This window comes from Sinocyclocheilus grahami, unplaced genomic scaffold (genome assembly GCF_001515645.1).
Source record: "Sinocyclocheilus grahami isolate Dianchi unplaced genomic scaffold, SAMN03320097.WGS_v1.1 scaffold256.1, whole genome shotgun sequence".
In the NCBI taxonomy this organism is placed as follows: Eukaryota; Metazoa; Chordata; class Actinopteri; order Cypriniformes; family Cyprinidae; genus Sinocyclocheilus; species Sinocyclocheilus grahami.
In genome coordinates this window covers 1,012,595-1,030,349 of record NW_015505435.1, presented here as the reverse complement: position 1 = coordinate 1,030,349, position 17,755 = coordinate 1,012,595, and the positions used below count along the sequence as shown (strand labels likewise).

The window sequence follows — 17,755 nt, the reverse complement described above, 5'->3', positions numbered from 1 at the left end:
CTTAAATTATACACAGATGCTGCGCCTTCCGTTGGTTTTGGGGGGGTGTTTAATGGTCAGTGGTTTGCTAGTGCATGGCCAAATGAACTGCTATCTGTACCCGTTAATACCATGTCAACTGCTCTGTTGGAGTTGTACCCTATCGTGATGGCTTGTATTTTGTGGGGTAAGCACTGGTCAAGGAAACAAATTATGTTCTTCTGCGACAACGAAGCAACTGTCAATATTATTAATAAGGGACGCTCCTTTGTTCCATTTATAAACCATTTTATTAGGCGCCTTACTTGGTTATCTATAATGGGTAACTTCAATTTTCGGGCTGCTCACATTCCTGGCTTAAATAACCAAATCGCTGATTCTTTGTCTCGGTTTGAATTTCAGAAATTCCACCTCCTGTGCCCGGAGGCAGCACCATCCAGCCTGGTCTGTCCCTCTTTCAGCCAAACCGTACTAGACTAGATATGACCTTTCAATCGTATTTGCACTCTGCAGCTCACTACATGCGTAATGGTCTGGCTAAAACTACATTCAAAATGTACAGCTCTGCTTGGTCTCACTTCAGTTCTTTCTGTGCTACATTCTCCGTGGCTGTACTACCGGTTAATGTTTCATATGTTAGTGCTTTTATAGTCCACTGTTATGAATCAAGAAAAATGCAGCCTTCAAGCATCAAAAGTATGGTCGCCGGCATCCAATTCCACCTGCGCTGCTGGGATCCATCTACCATCAGCTTACTAGGAAATCCATCGATTCGTCTCCTGTTTAATGGCCTCAAAAAAGAAAAACCTCAAGGCAACGATCAACGTCTCCCCTTCACGCTCCCACTTTTGCTAAAGTTAATATCACGTTTAAGAGCAGGATGCTTTGGGTCTTATACTGATTTAATGCTTGAGTCTGCTTTGCTCACCGCTTTCTATGGTTTTCTCAGAGGTGGCGAATTTACCACACGCACTGATATTTTTAATCCATCACAAGACCTCACAATTTCTGATGTAACCATTTATTCTCACTACTTCACCGTTTATCTCAAGCATTCTAAAACTGATAAAAACAAGGAAGGCACAGTAATTTTCATTTCTGAATCTAACTCTATCTTCCATGTTGGCCTACTTGAGAAGCCGTCCACAAGCTGGTCCGCAGGACCCACTGTTTTCCACAGAGGAGGAAAAGCCTATGTCCAGAGCCTGGTTTACCTCCCGTCTCCGCCTTCTCTGCCAATACTGTGGTCTTCCCCCAGAACGCTACACAGCTCATTCTCTGCGCATAGGGGCTGCGACAACTGCATCTTCCTTCACTCCTATCTCTACCTTAAAAGCCATGGGCCGATGGTCGTCAGTTGCTTATGAACGTTACATCCGACCCGACGCTCGAGCCATACTTGAGGCTCAAAAAGCTATGAGTGCAGCTCCCTAATAAGGGTTTAAAATAAATGTATGGCTTCAGTAACTATTGGGTATGTTACTTTTATAAATATGTATTACTCCATCTTCATTTCTTATGCTGACTCCACGTAGTTAATCGGCTATTTTAAAGCAAATAAAAAAAATAAAAATAAAAATATATAAATAAAAAAATGTTTGGCTTTCGGCAACGCTCATTTGGTTCCTCTACTAGCTCTTCTTCAGCAAGAAGAGCCAGGGAGGATTGCCTGGTATGGTCTGTTGGGGGTCTTTTTTGTGCTATTCTCCTATTCTTAAAATAGGAGGGTTGCCCCTGAAGCGACTGCTGTTTCCCTGTCCTGGCTTTCATGGAGCTCATGAAAAGGACAGGGAACTTGGAAGAGAGCAATACTGCCAAATGTAACTTTAGTAAACATGCTAATAAAAAAGTTGATTTAAATGCTTGTCTATGGGTTCTTTTTGACTTAAGAGATCCTGACTGAAATTAAGCATCCTGCGTTAGTTCAGGCAGGCCTCGTAGTCAAGCTCCGCTATCAGCTGACTGGCGAAATTGAAACCCGGCCCCTATCAGCTGATCCGACTCCTAAGCTTGCAATTGGCAAATCTCAAACAGGGCGCCTTACTTAAACACTGCTTCTGTCTGCTTGCTTTGCTGCTTTCTCTATTATGCTGCTTGCAACCCACCTCCTCCCCATCTCCTCCTTTAACCGTGCTTAACTTAAACAATGTCATTCTGTTGTCATTGTTGCATGCTCTGTTCTGGGGTCTTTTTTGTGCTATTCTCCTATTCTTAAAATAGGAAGGTTGCCCCTGAAGTGACTGCTGTTTCCCTGTCCTGGCTTTCATGGAGCTCATGAAAAGGATAGGGAACTTGGAACAGAGCCATACTGCCAAATGTAACTTTAGTAAACATGCTAATAAAAAGTTGATTTAAATGCTTGTCTATGGGTTCTTGTTGACTTAAGAGATCCTGACTGAAGTTAAAGTGGATTGAATATAGCAAAACAAGAGATACCCTACTATTTTTTGTAAAGTATGCAGACATTTTCCTGAAGCACATAGTGAGTTTACTTTCACAAAAGACGGATATAAAGATTGTCTCTGACAGGCCTGTAACGAACACGAGTCTAGCAAACCGCATTTTAATTGCGCTTTTTTAAAGTTTGATGCATACAGGGAAAGCAATGGAGCGCAAAGCCGTGGGACCATGTTAAATCAGAGCCGAACCAGCAACACGTTAAAGTTGTTTTAGACATTGTTATGTCATGTGCCAAGCTGGATATTCCCCTCAGAGGACACAGGGAAACAAAAGATGCATTCCTTAATAAAGGGAATTTCATGGAGCTATTTAAATTAATATCAAAATACATTCCAACAATTTAAAATAGACTAAAGGAACAAAAAAATCACTCCTATGAGCCACCATGTTCATTTTGTAATGCTGGTTTATGTTGTAAGTGTTACCATTGTTGTGTTTCGTGTGTCGAGTATTGCGATCACATCTTTCAAAGATGTTTCTCAACAGGTACTTCACTATTGTGAAAGATCCATCCACAAACATTTCTGAATATGAAATAAGTTATTGATTGATCTTCATGCTTAAATAATGCTAAAATAAATCTACATGTTCATGCTCCTCCGACTGAGCCTGGTTTCTCCCAAGGTTTTTTCTCCAATTCTGTCACCGATGGAGTTTTGGTTCCTTTGGCTTGCTTAGTTGGGGACACTTGACTGATTGCACAGACACTATTGGAAGAGAGCTGAACTGGATGATGACATCACTGAAACGTCAATGAACTGACTTTAACTGAAAACTGAATGTTATTGTCTTCTTGAATTATTGACACAATCTATTTTCCTGTTTGACACTGTAAAGCTGCTTTGACACAATCAGTATTGTATAAAGCACTATACAAATAAAGGTGGCTTGACTTGACTTAAAATGTCAACAATTTAAAAGAATAGACCTATAAGAATGTATTAATAATCTTAAATTAATATATTTCCTAGCGGAGAGAGTGGTAGAGAACGAGTTAAACTAGCAGCGTAATAGAGATTGTGAAGCTGACATCACGCCACTGTGAAAAATGTCACCATTGTATGTCATTCTTGCTGCATTGAGAATTGCAATAGTAGCTCAGATAATCGTTCTGAGAGAAAACTGGACAATGCAATAATTTTTTTCGCCTTTCCTATGTGTAAAAACACCAAGGGAATCAGGTCGTGGAGATGACGAGAAGACGCCAGATAGTAAATCTATTAATAATTCCACTGATTAAATCCACTGCCTATCACTCAATAAAATAATCACATTGCCGGTGTTTTTGAAAGTTTTGTTTAATTGTTTAATCAAGTTTAATTAACATTGCCTTTTCGAGTATGACTCTCACTCAGCTTGTGAATTAGCAGCACTTGAACGGAGACATTATACAACACTCAACACAAATAACGCTTAATGTGGCTTAATGTACCAAGACAGTGATAAAGACAAAACTATAAAGCATACTACTATGTGCAGACACGCATATGAGCCCAAAATGTGAACGCAACACGTTTTCCTCTCATATAAAAAAACGCTTAATGCACTGAGACAGTGATGTTAAAAGACCACATTCTGTGCACACTTTACTAATAAAGGTCTTAATCCATAAGAGAGGTGGAAGTGCTTCTGGGTCTTTTGTCTGTTCTGTAGCCGGCAGGTCGTGCGGGTCGATGTTGTTGATGTCAAGCAGTTTCTCGAAATAACGCTGCTTGGCGTGTGATTTAGTCTCTCCTGATAGAGCCCCTTTCCTTTCGCTTTCTCCTCCATTTCTTCCCAAGAATGCAAACAAATATCAAGCTGTTCTCTCTCTGTTGCTCTTTCTCTTGGTCTCACAGTCACTGTCGAAGTAACCATGGCGACGGATAGCTATCCTGCTAATATGGCGACGCCTTCCCAAAATGTAAAGTGGAGTGAAAACATTGTGATGTAACTCCTCATTCTCTATAGCAGCTGGCTAGACCCACCAGTCGGGATCACGGCCATTTGTCTCCTGTATTCAGGATAAACCTCCCTTAAACGTCAATTATACAAAAGAGTAGATTCATAAGAATACATTACTCATAATAAAACAATGAATTTCATTGCAGTAAGAGTGGTAGGGAACACGATCAACCTGCAGCTCAATAGCAGCTGGCTGGACGGAAGCGGCCATGGCCATTAGACTACTTAAATATAAAATGTATATCATATTAAATAATAGATTCAAAAGAATATATTCACAATAATAAAAATATTCATTTCCTTGCAACAGGAGTGGTAAGGAACGCATAGCCTAGTCATACTCATAGCTTAATGAAGGCTGTCAGAGGAAGACATGAACACAAATAAATATATTCATTTATTCAAAGTAATAAAAAAATAATTTACAAATAAAATAAAAAATAAAAACCAAATGACTTCCTAATAGGTAGATCTGTCTTGTGTATGGAACTGGAAATACCGTGCGAGACGAGATGGAGCTCAAAATCAGGGTCCATGCACAAAATATTTGATTTGCTGGATGTACTACTGAAGGCGTTAGCTGAATATGCCGAATCAAGTGATCAAACTAGAACTGTTTGAGAGCAGTGATTTTGTAACGAAAGGATAACAGAGTTCATCACTGTGGGTGACAGACTATATATTGTTGATTGAAAAACTGAAAGCTACTTATGCAGATTTCCAATGGTGACTTTGACAAAGTGCTCAAACTAACGGAGGAGTTAATGACCAAGCATGACTGGGATGTAACTTCTTCTCATCAGAGCAATAAATTCAACGAGTCTGCCATCACCACACCACTAGGGAAAACATCTGTTGTCAAAAACAATGATTTAAGGGTATTGTGTGGATAATCCTGTATCCTGGACAGGCAGATAGCAGAGCTGATCTCTTTAAAGAGGATACATATGGAGTCATGCGAGCTTCAGCATCCCTCTTAGCTGGATCCACCAGTTTTGGCCTGAAAGAACTGCTGAAAGCCCCATGCGATTTGTATGGTATTGTAGTCTGAGGTGATGAATACACAGTTTTCACTCAACACGTCAGAGGCAAAATTGATACAGAAATGGAAAATTCCCCTCACTGATTGAAGTACTGTAGCTGTAGCTGTCCTTATGACATTTTCCCAAACACCAACAGTCTATTCAGGGCCATTTTAACTCTACTGATGATGTCCTGCTGCGTTGAGAGACTTTTCTCCGTAACAGTCCGGATCAAGACACGTCTGAGATCGTCAATGTTGACAAGACAATTTGACACTTTTGTCTTTTGAAAGAGAACTAACAGAAAACTTAGATTATGACAAAATGATTGGCATCTTTCATTCCAAACCCAGATGACAGCGACTTGTTTAAACATCTTCATCGCTACAGACACTGCTTATTCAAGGTAAGTTAAAATGGTTTGCTTAGCTTGGCCCGTCATGGCAGGTTATGCAGTATTTGCATAAATATTCATATATATTGCGTATATATTGCATATATTATTCAGGCCCACCCACAAACAACGTTCTGCATCCGCCTCTGATATACAGTGGGTACGGAAAATATTCAGACCCCCTTAAATTTTTCACTCTTTGTTATATTGCAGCCATTTGCTAAAATCATTTAAGTTATTTTTTTTCCTCATTAATGTACACACAGCACCCCATATTGACAGAAAAACACAGAATTGTTGACATTTTTGCAGATTTATTAAAAAAGAAAAACTGAAATATCACATGGTCCTAAGTATTCAGACCCTTTGCTCAGTATTTAGTAGAAGCACCCTTTTGATCGAATACAGCCATGAGTCTTTTTGGGAAAGACGCCTGGGTGCCAAGTTGTCTGTGAACGAGGCCCAGGACCCTGGTTACCATGGCAACCCTGACACCAGATAGATTTTATGACCTAATGGCATGTTGAGAGTCCTCCCCCTCTCACTGCATGTTCCATAGGAAGAGGCACAATGCACAGTAGAAATGGATTTTGTCTAATTAATCCATAGGAAAACCTTTCTTTGAATGAACACACATATCCTTCAGTTCATCGTGTATGTTGTCTTTGAGATTGTATACTGTTTTATGCAGGCTTATGATCGAAACACTCATTCCTGTCATCTTACCTATATGTAACCCTACCATGTTTAGTATCTATGAATTCGCCTTCTGATGATCTAAACGAGAGTGTATATTATATGTTGGTACATAGGCAATATATTAGTGTTCTTAGAATCATTAGTAATTTCGATTCAAGTTCCATATGCAAATTACCATGCTTTCACACAAAGAGCCATAAAAATCCCCAGTATGTTCAACCTCCCGCTTGGGACGTCAGCCTTTCTCATTGGACAAGCTCATTTTAAGAGGCGGGAATCTTCCGAGACCTTAAATGACAGTTGACCCTGAGAGGTCAAGTAAATATCTACAGAGGATCTAAATATTTATAATTAATTATAACTAGTTATGATTAATTATTCATATTTCCCCATGAGCTGGTTCGCTACAGCTACAAGTATTTTCTTTCTACATTGTTACCTGTTACCTGGATTTATGTCTGCTATATGTTTAGCCATGTGTCTGTTTGTTATATTTGCACAAACGCTGTCGTAGTCTTGAGAAGAATAGTTCATAAACGCCACTGTATATTGGATATTGAATTCTGTTAAAATGTTAATTGACAGATTATTTTTGTTTTTGTCAGCTGAAGAGTGCATGCAGATGTTTTTGCCAGTGTCTGTTTTTGATTGTAAATTCAGCTGCCATGAAAAGACATTGGCTGAATACTCACAGGCCTTCTGGGATGCACTCTAGAGTCAGCGTTTGGCCCCTGAGCACCAGATAAGAACTGTGGGATCCCGCTGGCTTTTGCAGCTGGGGCCGCCGGTTCTTCACCACAGAATTTGCTGTGAAAACCAAAGAATACAAGTGAACCCCACATGTAAGTTTTATTCATTTTCAGTGTATAAACAGAATCAGTGTATAGAAAGAAAAAGATTATTTCAGCATGAAAACTCCTCTGAACCATGTAATTTGTACATATGTAACCCAGAGGCTCCGTGTCATAGTCACACTTCCCTCCATGGCTGTGAATATTCAATAATAATAATAATAATTTTAAAAAGTAAATCTTACGAACGTCACATTCCCAATGTACAATAAACTCATAGCACATGCAGAGACTTCACTCTGAAATCAGACTGTAAAATTATTTAAATAAATCACAGCCTTTGATAATCTCACGAAGCTATTCCATGATTAATTCAATCTAATTCATCAACTAATCAACTCCCGTTTGGGAAACCTTGCCGTAGGACAAAGTGAGGTTCATAACGAAATGGTTTAGTATGACTGGTGTGAAAAACTTGACTGGCCTGCACAAAGACCTGAAGTGAAGATCTTCAGAATCAACTGGAAGGTTCACTTCAAACCAGGCATCACTGCACAGTTGCCCAGTACTGTACCTTACTGACACTATATTGTTTAAGAACAGTGACAAAAATCAGTCATTCCAAGGATTCGCACCAAATGTTGTTTCTGTGGAGCAAGTGCTTACATATAATAACACAAAAGATGGCAGTCAGCAGCAATTGTGCAGGGTTTATTTAAGCCAAAAATGTGAGACTGGTCTATTTTGATTCCACTGGCCAATAATTACACCCAATCTTCATATGTTAGTCATATTGGGCATTAGCCATATTACCCTAAATTTTGTCAAAAAACTCTGTTTTTTACAAACACACTGGTGTATCAGCTGAGAGCATCGCATGTGTCATCACAGGAACGGATTGTCCATCAGGAGCACCAGGACCAAAGCCTGGACCCTATGAATTATGGATAAAGCTACTGTTTGACTTGTTCTTCTTTGTAAATACAGTATGTTCAGTTCTTTAAGTAAAAAAAAAGGGGAAAAAAAGCTATAATTAAGAGATCTGTAAGTTTGTCAGAATCAATCCTGTTTAAAATCCTGTATAATTTCTGTTACGTATTTTATTGTCATTTGTAGCAATACATTTATAACTGCATTTGTATTATCTGTCCTTTAGCTATGTTATTTATTTATTATTATTATTATTATTATTATCATTACTCTTATTATTTAATTTTAAGAACATGATCCTCACCCCAAACTCCATGGCTCAAATAATTTTTATACCATGCTTACCATACCAAAAGTTATCAAATCATTCTTATATAAATCATCAACAAATCTGATGGAAAGATTACAAAAAGGATTTGCTATTTAGTATCCAAATGCTATAGAATGCTATTTAGTATCCATAATTTTGCCATTGCAATGCTTGGACGAAGTAATTGCTGATGGCAGTTTTATATATTTTTTTCAACCTCTTTTAATTTTGTTGTTAACATCTCTTTGACCATAGACTGTAAAAAAAAGTTGGACGATGCGTCTCCACTTCCTTCCACTATAGAAAAGTGAAGCCAAAACATCCCAGTATGGCCGCTGTCACTTGCACCAGTGACATCATTTGGAGCCTGAGTCAGTAGTGGTTCATTTGGAGCCTGAGTCTGCGCAGTAGTGATTCATTTGGAGCCTGAGTCTGTGCAGTAGTGATTAATTTGGAGGCCGAGTCTGCGCAGTAGTGATTCATTTGGAGGCCGAGTCTGTGCAGTAGTGATTCACTTGGAGCTCGAGTCTGCGCAGTAGTGATTCATTTGGAGCTCGAGTTTGCGCAGTAGTGATTCATTTGGAGCTCGAGTCTGTGCAGTAGTGATTAATTTGGAGCTCGAGTCTGCGCAGTACTGATTCATTTGGAGCTCGAGTCTGCGCAGTAGTGATTAATTTGGAGCTCGAGTCTGCGCAGTACTGATTCATTTGGAGGCCGAGTCTGCGCAGTAGTGATTCATTTGGAGGCCGAGTCTGCGCAGTAGGGATTCATTTGGAGCCTGAGTCTGCGCAGTAATGATTCTTTCAGAGCCAGAGTCTACGCAGCAGTGATTGTGAGGTGGAGCCACGATATCAAAGTCCCGCCTAAACTCCCGCAGACCCAATCGCAAACTCACAATCATGACACAAATGAATACTTGAACATACATCAGCATGATAAAAACTACCTAACATGACGGAAATATTCTTTGGGAAAATGTTATTTGAAGTGTAATTTGATTATTTAGTTTGGCTCACTTCCCATTCGTTTACGTGGAGAGGTACTGGTTTTACGGAGGTTTTATGATCCGTACTGCAGTCAGCCAGCAGGGGCGATTGAAATATTTTGGCTTCACTTTTCAGGACACGCGCGGCACACTTGCTTTGAACATGCTTCAATTTCCTTCTTTTTGTTTTGTATTGTAAAGCGTCCCTTGGTTTTGTTATTGTTATATTACTTGCTTTGAAACAACCTGCATATTCACATGCAGAGAGAAGAGTTATGTAACTTATCACAAGTCAGAAGAAAGTTTACACACATGGTGTGACGCTGATGGCGATGGGCTCTTTGGGGAGGATGACGCTGGCGTTGATGTAGTGGGCATTGCAGGTGTAGTCTTCTCTGCTGTCACTGACTAGTAAGTTGGCAAAGTACAGATTTCCATCAAGACTAGTGGTCACTCGCTCATTCAGAGGGATGTGGCGCAACTCTGACAAATAAATAAATAAATGAAGAAAGAGGGGGGGGGGTGTCAGTTTAATGAATTCAAGTGTTATGCAGAGCAATTTAGTTTGGCAAAAGTAGATTCAATAGAATATTTACGCATATCCATCCAGTGTATTTTGGGAGTGACAGAACTCTTCGGAGGGTTACAGTAGAGGACTGTGCTTTCTCCCTCCTCAAACGATCTTCTTTTCTGCCTCTTCTCTTTGGCCAAGGTTGGGATGGCTGTGAAATAGCCAGAATAATTCTTTAATGTATTCTATTTATGCAATGTTCACTGTTTATTCAAAGGGCTCTGTCAGGTTTGTGTCTGCAGCAACTCTAATGACGTCAGTATGGTGACATTTGCCATTATAGCAAAGCAATATTCATGCATAAATGATTTCAGACTCTCACACTGGCTTTTTTGGAATGGAATATTTGAGGACTGCATACTATATGCTGTGTACTGCCTAGTACCCTTCTTCTTTCTATGATATTTAAACATACTTCAGTGATAAAACGTTGCAATGCTGTTGTCACATAAGCTTACAGCACTGAATGTATAATTCAGTAATTATAGTCTGGGGAATCTTTTGCATTTGAATTCAATTAGTGAAAAATGGCTTATAGGTGACCTCAGGCTCTTTCTTGTTCTGATAGTCACAGTGCTTTTGGACTGTATACTGACCTCTATCTTTCTGGAGGCACAAAGTCTGCTCACTAACTGCTGCCAATTCACATCAGTGCTATTGATCTGTCTTTCATTTTATTTTCTCCAGCTGGTGTAAAAAACACATCCATAATGGACTTGGATTCAGCTATGCTGTTGACTATGCTATTGTAGAGAATGTAGTGGACCATCCAGATATGCATACCAATATTTTGCATACAATGCACAGGTAACCATACTGTATACTGCAGATGTGTTAAATATAAAAAGAATATAAAATAATCACATTTTGTTGCTTTGCAGCCTGAAATGAAGACGGACATAGTTTTTGTCTTATACAGCTCTATTTACTCAGTGCAACTTAGAACATCCAAGATAAAGATAAAGCACCAACATGTCAGAAAAAGAAACAAAAAAAAAACAGAATCACTGAGCTGGAAAAAGGATCGCCCCATTGTGTCAGTATTTGTTGAGACACCTTTTGCTTTTAATTACAGCCTTTAGTATGTTTGGATTTGTCTTTACTAACTTTGCACATATAGACTGTGCAATATTTGCCTGCTCTTCTTTGCAGAACTGCTCAAGTTCAGTTCAATCTGATGGTGAGTGTTTGTGGACTGCAGTCTTCAAGTCCTTCCACAGATGTTCAGTGGGGTTTGAGTCTGGGCTCTGACGAGGCCATGCAAGGACATTCAGCTTTTTCTCCTTCAACCACTGTGCTCAGTTCTGCTGTGTGCTTTGGGTCATTGTCGTGTTGGAAGGTGAACCTTCTTCCCATTGACAACTTCTGGCAGAGGGCTGCAGATTTTCCTCAAGAATTTGATGGTATTTTGCCGCGTCCATTTCTCCTTCTTTCCTGACGAGTGCTCCAGTCCCTGCTGCAGAGAAACACCCCATAACAGGACATCAGCACCTCCATGCTTTACTGGAGGAATGCTGTTATCTGGATACTGAGCTGTGTTGGATTTTATCGTTTGGTGTTGAAGTCAAATAATTCCATTTTAGTCTCATCTGCCTCAGAATCTTCAAGGTGTGTTTTAGCAAAATTCAGTCTGACTGCGTGTGGCCTTTCATGAGGAGCAGCTTTTTTCCATTCAAGCCACGTTTGTGGAGAATTCGTGATATTGTTGTCACATGCACACAATGACCACTCTTTGTCATAAACCCCTGCAGTTGCTTCAGAGTTGCTGTAGCTCTCGGCTGCCTCTCTGAGCAGTTTCCTCCGGCTCTTTCATCAGTTTGGAGTGATCTCCTGATCTAGGGAGGCTCTGTGTTGTACCAAATACCTTCCACTTCTTAATAATGGACATAACAGTGCTTCTAGACATTGATAAAGCCTTTGACATGTTTTTGTGTCCATCTCCTGACTTGTTCCTGTCCACAACTTTAACCCGGAGATCTTCTGGTTTGTGGAGAATTCGTGATATTGTTGTCACATGCACACAATGACCACTCTTTGTCATAAACCCCTGCAGTTGCTTCAGAGTTGCTGTAGCTCTCGGCTGCCTCTCTGAGCAGTTTCCTCCGGCTCTTTCATCAGTTTGGAGTGATCTCCTGATCTAGGGAGGCTCTGTGTTGTACCAAATACCTTCCACTTCTTAATAATGGACATAACAGTGCAACTAGACATTGATAAAGCCTTTGACATGTTTTTGTGTCCATCTCCTCCTTGACAGTGTCTTGCCAACCATAGCTGATTGTTTGCTTCAGCTGCACTACCAAGGACTGAAATAATTGAGGAAAGCTCTTTTCATGCTGAGCTGATCCAAATGAGCACAGCTGAAAGTCAAATGGGTTTGTGTGCCTTTGAGAAGCTGATGAGCTGCACCTGATTGAGTTTACAAGTCATTTTTAGGAGGGGCGATCCTTTTTCCAACTCAGTGATTCTGTTTTTTTAATTGTTTTTATTTTTGTGACATGTTGGTGTTTTATCTTTCACTTGGATGTTATAAGTTGCACTGAGTAAATACAGCTGTATAAGACAAAAATTGTGTCAGTCTTCATTTCAGGCTGCAACGCAACAAAATGTGATTATTTTAAAGGGGCTGATTCTTTTCTATTCCCACTGTGTGTGTGTGTATATATATATATATATAGTGCATTGTGTTATTCCAAACGTAGCCACTGAGACATAGTGCTTGTGGTGTTTGAGGAGAGACTCACACTCTGTGATCAGGTGCACCAGGCCTGAGACGGCGGTTCCCAGCTCATTGGCCACATAGCAGCGGTACGAGCCCTGGTAGAATCGGAGTTCCTCTGTGTCATCTGCTGTCAGGGTTCCAGACTCAAACAGAACCTCCCCAAACTGTTTGCCATCTTTGACCCAGCGGAAACTGTCAGTGTGGGGCAAGAAAAGAAAGACTAGTGTCAGAGGCTCTCTCCTTTTTAAAGAAGACAAGTAGCAAGAATAGAAATAGAATAGAGAGTGCAAGCATTAAAGGGTCAAATGACGATTCGCATCTGTTTGGTGTGAGAACAGTTCTTCTACATCTGTTATGAAAAAAAAAAAACAGGACAGTACAACATGCTCTTGAACTTTCTCATATTGTTTTTGTGTGGGGCAAGAAAAGAAAGACAATTTTAAACTTAAATCTAAAGACATACAGATGGAGAGAGAAAAACGAAGGGGTACATAGAGTTGTGGTCACAAGTTCACAGAATCTGCAAAGAGTACTGCCATGAACTACAGAATCAGAAAGAGCACACACACACAAGGAATTTGTCTTGGTGTCAGAAGCTTCCAGTGCAGAAAGTACAAACACAATGCAGACATACATATCATTTAAGGTAATAAAACACTAATAATTAAGAGAATAGACAATCATTTTAAATAACAATATAATAATAAAATATAGATAAAATAGACAGAATTGTGAATGTGCATATGTGCTATTTACAGATGAAAGTTTTGATGAGTTATTTACAGATGTACAGTCCTGAGGTGTGCTATGCGTTGTTCAGTTGACCCTCCCTGGAGGCTCACATAACAGATGTTTCCATATAATCCACAAAACAAAAGAATGAGCCTGTTCAAACGTTTACCTTGATTCTTCATATCATTACCTGGGTGATCCACACCTGTTTGTTTTGTAATAGTTGTGTACGAGTGCCTAGTTTGTCCTGAGCAGTTCAACAGTCCACTGTTCAGACAACTCCTTTGCTTGTATTCTGCATACGTGAACCCTTTCCATTAGTAACTGTGTGGTTCTCACACAGGATGACTGAGGGACTCATACACAACTATTACAAAAGCTGACCACAGATATCAGGGGTGTTCAGTCCAAAGCCTGCAGCTGTCTGTAATGACCAAGCGCTCCTGAGGATCTTAATGAGCTGCTTCATATGTGTTTGATCAGGGTTGGAGCTGAACTTTGCAGGAAGGTACAGTAAATGGCCAGCTCTGCTGTATGTAGTGATGTCAAAGAGATCGTCAATCACCAATAATGATTCACGGTGAAGATCAATGAGAATTTCTCAAAACCCTGATGATGTTCTGACCTGATCTTTGACTTTCCACGTCCTGGGAGTCTACAGTAGTGCACATTTTGTATTTACAGTATCTGACCCATCCGGTTCAATGATTTGAGACAAGGGTGACAGAAAATGAGTTGAGGGATTTATGTTTGTCAGTTGACCAGGGCAGGAGGAAGGACCGTCTCAGACTCACCTGGGTGTCGGATCTCCACTGGCTTCACAGGCCAGACTGACATCATCCAGAGAGTAAGCGGTGTGAGACCCGGGCTGAGCTGTGATCTTTGGAGCTTGTTTTACTGGGGAAACCACGGGTGATCAGTGTTAAAGGTAGAGTTATATTTACAGTTACAGTTGGGCATTTAGCAGACACTTTTATCCAAAGCGACTTACAAATGAGGACAATAGAAGCAATCAGACTAACAAAAGGGCAATAATATGTATTAATAACAATAATAAGTAATAATAAGTGTATAATAATAAGAGCTGTGATAAGTCTCAGTTAGCTTAACACAGTATACGTAGCAAGGGTTCTTTTTTTAAATAAATAAAAAGTAAAATAAGTTGATAGAACAGAAAAAGAATAGGGAACGCTAGTGTTAGAGGGTCTTTAAAAAAAAGAATTAATAAAACAAGTCAAAAGAATAGAGAATGCAAGTGTCAGAGGCTCTCTCCTTTTTAAAGAAGACAAGTAGCAAGAATAGAAATAGAATAGAGAGTGCAAGCATTAAAGGGTCAAATGACGATTCGCATCTGTTTGGTGTGAGAACAGTTCTTCTACATCTGTTATGAAAAAAAAAAAACAGGACAGTACAACATGCTCTTGAACTTTCTCATATTGTTTTCCCCCTAAAACACCTATGAACATTTGAATAAAGTCAACGTGTTAAACAAAGTAGTGACCATATCTGTATCTATCAGTTGTTTTAGTGTGATTACACTCAATTATACTGTCTCACTTTAGTAGCTATAATTCCAAAACTCAACTGTTCGAGATACTCATCAGAGCCAGAAATAAAGGAATACACACAGAGGAAGCTGAAGTACTTACGGCTGTCATATGTGTCTGATATGTGTCGGAAGCAGTGAATGAGAGAGAGAGAGAGAGAGAGCAGGGTTAGGCAGAGTCATGCAGGCACTCAGATTTTGAGCTGTTTCTGGTGATGTGGAACAGCATCCCATAGAGAAGTGCATTTATCACAGTGTTTCTTCCTAACAAAATTCAACAAAGAAATCACATTCCTAAATGATTCAGTCAATGTAAATGTGTCTGAGGTCAATCCTTTCCCTCACCCATGTAAGATTTCATTAGACAGAAGGAGTTCAGCACAATATAAGCAGCTGTCTGGAGGACACGAACAATGGAACAAAAACAGACATAAAGACTAAGATGTGACTTTTTGGCTTGCTGCTCTCTTACATACAGTATACACAGTAGGGCTGTCAATTCATAATATAATTAATGAGGGGAAAAAATGACGCATTACATTTCTTAAGGCATTTAAGGCACCTGGCCTCTCTGTGGATCAGTGACGAACATCATGCAGGGCAACAGCTCACTGCGTGATGGAGCCTAGAATGCAGGAGACTGGGGCATAAGAGTTTCTGTCTCATATTTATATCATATCACGAGCAATGAGTGCAATATCATAAGTGCTGTTTTTGTCCCGAACACCACAAGTGCAAATGTTATAATATCTTTATAGTTCAATAAATAAGTTTGTGTTAGATTTTCCCCCCTATTTTTTGTTTTGTTTTTGCACAATTAAAGCCACAGCAGAACTGTTGTGCATCTCTGATGAATCGTTTCTGAATGAATCTAGATTTTGAATGAATCAAATGAAGAAACGACTCAATGACTTTTTCTCTTGGAAGTCATTTCTCAGCCAAATTTGGTGTGTAATTAATTAGATTAAAAATTGTAATCACTTTAAAGCCCTAATTACACTGGTAGTCCAAAAGTGTTTGGCCTTTAGTTGTTTTTGTCACTCAGTGTGTCTGTTTTGTTAGTTTCCCATCATTTGTAATTATGTCATCTGTTTCAAGTGTCTTGTTTCCACCCTTATATTTTAATTACTCAGTTTCACTACTGTCTTTGCTTGGTGTTTGTGTGTTGTAAGCCACCTGCCTGAGGAAGAGCTATTGTGTCATTATTTGGGTTTTTTCTTTTCTTTTGGCACTACGGAGAGGGGTTACAGACGAAAAGGGCTTTTCAAGCATCAAGTATCACATTACAGTGTCTTCTGTAAATCATGGTAAAAATGTATAATAAGTCATCATCTTTTGCTCAGAAAAAAAAATGAATAAATAAACACGACACATTGTAATGTATGGGGAAAAAAAGATTGGTATCGTCTCTTTATTCCAAACGAATCTTTTGCAATTGCATCCTGCTCTCTAAGTTGGCCTGCATCACAGAAGACGTGACCCTCAATAAGGATCCAGCACATCTACTTGTAGGCTTCTGGCAAGGTAAATAAATAAAGCACATGAGGAGTAATCGTGATTTTTTTTTGTCAAAACACTGTTTGTGCATTTTGCACGATTAGTGAATAAGACACGGTATCTTTGACCAAATCATTGCAAATTATACGTCTGATTAAAAAGCATTACTTAACATACCACCAAATACTCAGTTTTGTGTCAAAAAGTGTGAAACTGCACCCAGGCAGTGTTTGTTAATCGCCATTAAAGAAATGACTGCTAAAAGCTCAACACTTCGCAAAACACTGTAACTGCACATTATTCAAGATTCTTTCTGAATGCGGTTTAGAGTCCGGATGGACTGTCACTTACAATCAGGAGGGATTTGAATGTATCCATGTGTTTGTAGCACACTGAGGAAGAGGAGCAGCAGATGAAGATGTGTCCTGTTGCTCCCTCTTCTGCCTGCTGGCTGACACTGAACTACAGGCATTCTGCATCAAACACAGCTGGGTCCAGACAGCCTCCACTGGAGCGAGAGACGGCTCACGTCTGACTCCACACACCTCTGATCTTCTGCAGGAGAGAGATGAGAGGCAGCTGTAGGTGACCGAATTAGAACAGATGAACGATTTACCCTAACCCATCAGTTCATATGAAAGCATGGACAACCCAATAGAGAAATCAATACAGCAAAGAAGAAATGGCAGTGAAACCGGAAGGTGCATAAAAGACAAACTCTCATTATGCATTCATTAATGCTAATGACACCATTCTAAAAATGTGAACTTCCCTCGAGATCAAGAAAACAATTTATGTGTGAAATTTCATTACCTACATAGAACGAAACACACACACAGACAAAAAAGAGAGAGAGAGAGAAAAGAACAAAAAGAACACATTTGGATATTACTTTAAAGAACAAGAACGCTCATATAGGCAAATAAGAGGCAAGTAAGAGTATTATTACATGATCCTGTGGAGAAAGCCACTCTGAACTAAAGCGAGGTTTGACGTCTATTTACTGAATAGCTCTCATGTGATCACAGCAACCACACATGATAATATCAGCTCTGGGTCCTGCAGAACCTAACATGCTCATCTACAACCAGATTCTCTAGCAGCCGCATTACTGATCGCTATATATTACAACTATATATCCATATAATATATAAACAGTTTATATATATATATATA

The 17,755-nt window shown here is 39.5% G+C and overlaps 1 protein-coding gene across 1 annotated transcript in view; it reads right to left on the bottom strand.

Annotated features, from left to right (window-relative positions):
- The window catches only part of LOC107598812 (neural cell adhesion molecule L1.1-like), a 57,190-nt gene extending 40,056 nt beyond the window's left edge, over positions 1 to 17,134 (bottom strand). Inside the window, exons 1-7 of the mRNA XM_016290243.1 lie at positions 16,931 to 17,134; positions 15,186 to 15,200; positions 14,331 to 14,433; positions 12,827 to 12,996; positions 10,111 to 10,236; positions 9,827 to 9,997; positions 7,195 to 7,305 (exon numbers count right to left, since the gene is read on the bottom strand). Coding sequence (XP_016145729.1) covers positions 7,195 to 7,305; positions 9,827 to 9,997; positions 10,111 to 10,236; positions 12,827 to 12,996; positions 14,331 to 14,433; positions 15,186 to 15,200; positions 16,931 to 17,051 — 817 coding nt within the window. The 5' untranslated portion in view covers positions 17,052 to 17,134. The remainder of the gene's footprint in view (positions 1 to 7,194; positions 7,306 to 9,826; positions 9,998 to 10,110; positions 10,237 to 12,826; positions 12,997 to 14,330; positions 14,434 to 15,185; positions 15,201 to 16,930) is intronic.
- Between the last annotated feature and the right edge of the window lie 621 nt (positions 17,135 to 17,755).